The 8,034-nt window shown below is 37.0% G+C and overlaps 1 protein-coding gene across 1 annotated transcript; it reads right to left on the reverse strand.

The window, feature by feature from the left end:
- Positions 1-3,865: 3,865 nt before the first annotated feature.
- Positions 3,866-7,190, reverse strand: saysd1 (SAYSVFN motif domain containing 1). The gene is made up of 2 exons (XM_017456510.3): positions 6,891-7,190; positions 3,866-5,410 (listed from the first exon to the last, which is right to left on the reverse strand). Exons 1-2 carry the CDS (start codon positions 7,050-7,052, stop codon positions 5,078-5,080), a joined length of 495 nt encoding a protein of 164 aa, XP_017311999.1. The 5' UTR covers positions 7,053-7,190; the 3' UTR covers positions 3,866-5,077.
- Between the last annotated feature and the right edge of the window lie 844 nt (positions 7,191-8,034).

The raw sequence follows: 8,034 nt of genomic DNA on the forward strand, positions 1-8,034 counted from the left end.
TTTACCCGTGAAACTCTTACTTGTATTAAAATGAAAAGTCTGAGAACTATTGTATTTCAGGTTTACACAGAGGGTGATCAAATAAGAAAAGAGGATGAGGCATCAGGTATTTTAGCAGAATTGAAACACTGGAAGAAAATGTTTGCCAAGTTCAGTTCCATCACTGAAGAAATGAAAGGAACCAAGTTTAAAACAGTTCACGGCACAGATAAATAACCTGGTGGTAATTTGTGATTTAAGCACCAGTGACTCACACTGAAGATTAATCGTTGAAAGTGAACGCTTAATAATAATATATTATTTTAGTAATGCATTCATTGTACACCACATTTCAGTTTTTTCCAGCTTCAACTGGGGGATTTCATGAGTCCAAGTATTTCCAAGATACACTCGTGTCATCATGCCCTAAACCTTGTACAAAGGTACTTTGTGATATATAAGAATTGTGCTGATATTGATCAGGTTAAAGGAATGTGATCACCCCAGATAGTTGCTCAGCTAGGTCATGTTGTTCATTTGTTGTGTCTCTACTTTTGCACTGTAGCTGTATGCTAAAGTAGCTAACAGTGTTATAGCCTCCAGATTAGCCATGCGTAAACTCCACGCCTAAATCATAACCCTAATGTGCCTCGATATCTCCAAATGCTCGCTTATGTGCTGTGTAACTGCATAGCACAGAGAGTGACACAGTTAGTTCAGCCATGATGTTTAGAGACTGAGGTCATACATGTTTGAGCTATGGTTAAGGATGTGGAGTAGGAATTGAACACAGACGCATAAACTGATGTTGTGTACTGAAGTGCTTTGTGTCAGAGCTTGAACATGTAGAAGAGGTATGTATATGTGTTTAAGAGAGATTTGATGCTTGAAGCCCCAGTTCAGATGCAGAAATAAGGCTTTTGTTGTTAATATCTGTAGCACTACCAATCCAACAGAGATGACCCTCCTCTAGGTAGAAACTTAGCTCCAGTGTCTGTCCGGATACTCTGGGTCAGGAATCTGTTCAGTAAAATACAGGAGCCCATGAGGAACATCGAGGCAAGCACTGAGATGAGCAAAAAGTACACTTTATTATCATTTGGTGAAAAGCTTTATGTATCAGTCAGTCGCTGGGGGACCCTCTTGTGGTGACTAAATTTGGTAGCTAACGTTAAAAGATCGTGAAGATGCAAAAATACGAAATAAAAAAAGCAGATGAGAAAATGGACCCAAAACAGCGGTAAAAGATTAATACTAATTAATTGGATTTCGTCAGAAAAGAAAGACTGCTTTCTTGCATCCATCTGTTGATCTAATTGAAATGGAACAATTTATTGGCTAACTATAGCTAACTTACTGTCTCAGGTAAGAGATGTTAGGCTAACAAACATTATGTTGCTAACTGGTTACTATCTGCTTTGAGAACTACAGCAACTCCGACGATTCCTGATTTCAATCCTTTCACTATCCTAAGTAGCCTAATGGTTAGGAGTGTTTTCTGGAGAGTCTAAAAGCCGTGTTTCTGTTTTCTGGAGTCATGAAGAACTCCAGCCTCAGCAAGATAGATGAAGTTTTGCAGTGTGTGACATTTGCAGAAAAAAATTGCTGACATCTAAGCAATCATAGTTTTTAGCTTTATTGAGTTGTCAACAGGTACAATGTGAAACACATTACAGAACAGTAGTTTTCACTTTTAATAGCAAACATGATCAATCAAAATGGCTGCATTGAGATTTTATTGGGGTATTTTGTGTTGATGATATAATAGGATGATGTGTATGATGTACATGCAACTATCGCACCCGTCTTGGCTCTACAGTGCGACTGTGAATAAATATTTATTCGCACCGGTGCGAGTGACCTGTTCGGCATTGTATAATACAATCGGGATAAAAACTACAGAAAGTCCAAAATGCATCTACACCGAGCAACAGTTACTTTCACGCTGCTTTTCATCACCTCAGTCAACCGAACAAGTGTGGAAATACTGCAGAGAAGTCATTCTGATGACGAGAGTAACTATGTACATCATCTGCTTCAACTTCCCAATCTCACAACCGCCATCTTTTATTGATCCCGCAAAATGACCTGAACCTGCGACCTGCTCGTGTAGAGACAGCGGTAAATTAATAATAATGCTAACGCAACAAGGTGGGTTTAATTCAAACTTAATTATTACATAATTCCTCACCAATCATAATCAAGAGTACCAACGATTCAGTCTGTAAACATACAGTACACTGCCGCTCTCCTTCACTAACTCTAATAGTGCATTCACTTTATTTAAACTCACAGTTGCCAGATATCACTAGAAAAGTCAACTCCAGTTTCCATGTTTTGATTTAAATCCCCCCAAAAAAACAGTATTATCAGCAGACATGGCAACACTGTACTGGGGGAACCGATCTAAAACTGATAAACAAACAAAACTAATAAAATGTAAAGAAAGAAAATGTGCTTAGTTATAAATAAATCATTTAATATAAAAAATAGCTATTATAATAACTTCATAAAATATAAATAAAATGAGAAATTAAATGGTATTTAATTACTATGGGTTGCATTTAATATCAATTTGACATTAAGCTTGGTTCGCTATTTCCTTAGAAAGCTATTAGCCTTTTTCCTAATTTGGATCATGCTTGTGTTAGTCTACTTTTAATTAGGACTCTTTATTGTTTAAAATATTTAAAAGTAAATATTTTATGCTTGTTTATTTATCAATTAACCAACAGTATTTCTCATTGCTATTATTTTAACTCAATTAACAGTGACCATGAGCAGAGAGCTTACACTTAACTGTTTATGACAGACCTGATTAAAGCTTAAATAAAAAAGATTGGTATCTGGATCGGTTTCGGTCATAAAAATCCTGATCGGTGCGTCACTAATGAACACCATTAAACTAAAGTGCTTTGCATCTTACGGGTAAATGAACTCACCCAATCACATCCTATATGAGATTATTCAGATATCTACACAATACACACAGAGCAGTTCAAGAACTGACTCCAGCCCAGAACCATGACAGCAGAAAATGTCTAATAGTGTAGCTTTAAATATATTTAAGAGGAGCAGACTTCAAACACTGAACATTGATGTTTATTGAATTTGTTTACAAGGTGGAACAGGTTAATGGTGTTTTTTTGTTGTTGTTGTTTTTACATACAGTCTGTAAAATGAACTGAAAATTTTGCATTTAGTTTACCAGAAGGTAAATTAATGTGTCATGGCTCACACAATGTTCCTAAATTCTAGTCATAATTGACCAGCTCAAGTTTTCTCATGCCTACTTGTGTGTTATACTGTGGCACATCAATGATACCATCTCTAAAAAAAAAAAAAAAAAACTTCAACCGTGCTCCTAAATTTTTGTAATTAGGAGCACTCCTAGAAGAAATCGTTACCGTAGAGCCCTGCGTCTTCAAATATGTACCTTTCCAAATGAGCAACACAGATTTGTTGTTTCTTTTTTAATCTTTTTGTGAATTTTTCTGTAGCTCCACTTAAAATGTATCTATCTGTGGAACCTAAAGCCTGGACAAGGCTGTTTTGCGAATGCCACGATGAATAATACAAGATGTTGACTAACATGGATTTCATTAATGAACTTCTCAAAAATGCTAAAGGTCCATTACTGAACTGAATGATGTGCTATAGAGTCCCTGTGCAATTTCCATGGCTCATAAGTAGAAACTGACATCTATGAGACCCACTGAGGCGTGAAAGGCTCTGTCGACATTTCACATATACTGATATTTTCTTTCTTTCTTTTTAATTTACAGTTTTAGTTTAAATTACAGTTACATTTAAAATATTTTTTCTAGACATTTTTAAATAATGAAAATAAAAAATAAACAGGTACATACATAGACACACACACACACAATATTTATTTATTTAATTATTTATTAATCCAAAAAATATTAACAAGTATTCAGACCTGAATATACTAACTGGACATCGCAACACCAGTTGCAGATCGTCTCAGCCAGCACAACTCACAGTGTTTTTGGAATCTTTTTACCACACAAGTATGAAAGTAAAAAGTAAATAATAAAGTAAACAACAATGCGTCTTTTTCACATGTAAACGTATGTAGAGATGCCGTGATACAACTTTCTTTTGCGATACTAATTCCAAACCACATTGAGTATCAGCTGATACTGATACCCATTCTATGAAAAACTAGTGGAGGGAGAGGCCAGGCTGTGAGGACACACGCCTGCCACCGAGTTCTCTAATAATCAGTGGGAGAGAGCGATAAAGGAGCAGCTGTGTGTGAGAGAGAGAGAGAGAGTGAGAGCAAGAGAGATGCACGTGTGATTTATGTTCTATTTATGATTAAACATTACATTTCCATTCAGCCGGTTTGTGCCTCCTCCTTGCCCAGCTTTGAAGTTTGTTACAACTACTGAGTTTTAAAATGTGTTTTTTTTGTTTTGTTTTTTTAATGACGGGCATTGTAAATATAATAAAGTATAAATGTTATCAACTCAACCATAACAAAACTCTCTTTATATCTTATTTCCAGATCCAGAACTAAATTTCTTTTCCAAATTCCAGGCTCCGTTTGTTACAGGGACCAATATTGACACTGGATATCAGACCGATGTTCTTAATTTTCAAATAATCGTGTGCTCTCTTCAGTAGGATATTACTTGATATAGAACGTTCAAATGCATCAAGTACCATAGTTTTTTATTTTTTACCTTTAAAGAAAAATAACAACAATAAACCTGATTTTGGTTGTCACAATTGATGTATGTAAGGGTTAAAATATTAGATTTATTATTTTTTTTATCCTAATAAACATCATGATCATTAAACATCAATCATCATCAAACTACTGCCACGTATACACACACCTAACTTAGTTAAAATTAACTTTGGCACAAGAAGGCTTAGTATAGGATATCACCTAATACTCAAGAGCTCTTCATTAATTTCCTTAAATTGATTCATTTAATAAAATGTGAATGTGTTACACGTGTGTGTGGTTTTTGGCAAGACAAAATACATTATATCTTTCTATAGGGCGATCCAAACTTCAGCCATGTTTATACTGAAGCCAGTCTGAGAGTTTGTCGGTAGTGTGTTACGTATTCACCCTGTTGTTTAATGGTCTGTAACCCATCTCTCCCTCCAGCTGTTCTGCAGTCAGTGTGCCCAGGATGGGCTGACAGTCGGGGTTAAACACTGAATAGGCACTCAGCTCACCAGGCCTTCTTTCCACTGGACTCCGTAGACCTTCATAGAGCCAGTAAAACAGAGACAGGAGAAAGAAGGGCAGCCCAAAGTCCAGCTCAGAGAAGAGACCCAGCAACACAAGCCACAGTAACACCTTCAGCATGGTCAGATTCGTAACAGCCAAACGCTGCACACCGAGCCAGCGACCCACAGCACTGTCCAGCAACCAGTCTCTGTTTTCCTGGGGAAAGAATTCACTCATTACATTAATCTGATGACAAAATAGAAAGCTAATGGAACCTACAGATATGGAGTCTCACATATCTTTTTTTTTTTTTTTTTTTAAAGTCTCAAAATCACATATTTAAAAGTGCTTACTGAGTAGTAATCAAGAGGACCTGCAATAGCGGCAAACTGGGTTCCGTGCCACCTGATCTTAATTCATTTACTAAACCAACAGTCAGTACGTTTACATGGACAACAATAATCTGATATTAACCCGATTAAGACGATACTCTGATTAAGAAACTAGCATGTAAACAGTGATTACTGATGACCTTAATCTGATTAAAGTTACACTCGAAGTAAACACACATGGAATTAAGACATGTGGAGTGTTCCTGTTTTAGTCGCGTTATCGACGTGCGTTACAGACACGTACACACCTTAATCACACTATTAACGTAGTGTGGGAGTTTTCACCGCATTGTGCGATAGGACACGTACAGACACGGAAACGCTCAACCGTTTGACGGCAAACAATAGAGCACGGCTGCGTCCCAAACCGCGTACTTACCTGCTATATAGTAGGCGAAATACATGTATCTCGGCTACTACATAGACGGTAAGTACGTGGTTTGAGACACAGCCCACGGCTTCAAGCAGTCGTCTATTTGCACGTACAGCACGACAAATAATTAACCGCACTTGAAGCTTTTCGTAAAATTAAATATAAAAACACACGAAACTGTATACGGTCCCATAACGAAGACCAACTGTATGTCGATACGTGAAATCCTGGAGGAAACATCGGACGGCGTGGCACGGTGATGTAATGACGTGTGACGTTAATCGATCTAGGTTCTATAACATGTAAGGAGTATTCTAAAAGCAACTCATGTGAACACCTTAATCACATTATTATACGTCATATTCAGAATAAGGTCAATAATTAGATCACTGCTGTCCATGTAAACGTAGTCAGTGTTGCTATGTGATGTGTGTATTCATTTTAATGCACAGTTCATTAACAGCTGAAGTCCTGTATAAGTCTGCCTTTGGCAGCTTGTCTTTAGGGTCAGAGGGCAAGGCCCAAGATCACGATAGATATAAACAGCCATTCGGCAAGCGTTATCTGGACAAATTACTCACTCACAACCTCATACATTTTAAACTCCACTGAATATACCTGTACTAATGACATCTTTTAGTGACCAACTATTTTATTTGAATTTTTTGTTTTTATTTGACAGATAAAAGTCAATATTAGACTGATTTGCTCACATTTCTAGATGTTGTGTGAACTCACCCATGGTCTAGATCAGTGAGGAAGTCAGCGATCTGAGATCAGTTGTGGTCTTTAAAACATTCGGTCCTTTTGCCAAGTATTTACGAATATTTCTAACCTACTGCAGTAAGAGACTATAGCAGTGAGATGACTGCACACGTTAAACAAGGTTACTGAGTTTATTACCGTGTAAGGGAAAGGGGTAAATGCTTGCCTTTTTTACTCTCAGGTTTGACTCCGTGGACTTGGTGACGTCGGTGACGTCATTCGTAGCTGTGTGCGTCTCAGGGCAACAACTTTCAGGTGGATTTCCGGGTTTCGTTGCTTGCTTCTCGACTTTCCTCCGGACTCTGAACTCTGCTAACTTCTGCTCCATGTTCAAACATTTAAAAAGACACAAAAATTTCTACCAAAATGACCCACATCGACTAATTCGAGTGCTATAGTGAATAGCTCCTCTTCTGCTACAACTTCTTCTTCTTGTGTTGTTTAATGGCGGTTGATTTATTGTGTATTAGCGCCACCACTTGGACTGGAGTGTGAAGCATTGATAAGTGGGGGGGCTCTTTATATAATATGTTTATTAAATCCTATTTTCCAATCCTGTCTTCCTGAGATAATGAAGTATTTCTCTTTGTATTTTTAACTGTCCTGAGGCACAATTCAATAGGTTTGGTAAGTTGAAACTGATTAAATCTATATTTCTCAATTAATTCAATAACTCCTCTCTTTCCCCTGTAAACATTACACAATGTAATAATACATGTTCACCTGGCTCTACTTCACCGCATGTCAGGCATAATCCTGTTTGATGTTTCTTTATGTTTATCAATGAGTGGTTTAAGTCAGAATGTCCTATCAGGAGCCGAGTGATTTAATTGTATCATCTCTTCTATTATTGAGACCTATTCTCCCTTTTCTAACTTGTTTTTGGATATAGTCTTCCATTTTTTCCCTTGTCCCACAGTTATTGACACTTTATATTCATAAGTACTGAAATTCTTCCTTTTACCTCTTCTTTACTGAGTGGTATATAAACTTCAACATCCATATGATTCATTGCCTGTTTAGCCAGTTTGTCCACTATTTCATTTCCTTGACTGTCCCTTAAGGTCAAAAGTTAGTCAATAATGCCCCTTTCCAACCTTAATTATTTGGTACTTTTCTTACATTTTATGATTGTTACCACTAGAGGGCAGAATGAACACAGTAGGCTACAGACTCACTGATCAATAAAAAGGTATTTAATCATTTCTAGAAAGCCTAATCTATATAAAGGCCTATGCATTATGGAAAGGTGATGATCTATGATCTATAGAAAGTCCTTACAATCTATAGAAAGCCCATGAGCTATAAAA

The sequence above is a fragment of the Ictalurus punctatus genome, chromosome 25 (genome assembly GCF_001660625.3).
Source record: "Ictalurus punctatus breed USDA103 chromosome 25, Coco_2.0, whole genome shotgun sequence".
Lineage (NCBI taxonomy): Eukaryota > Metazoa > Chordata > Actinopteri > Siluriformes > Ictaluridae > Ictalurus > Ictalurus punctatus.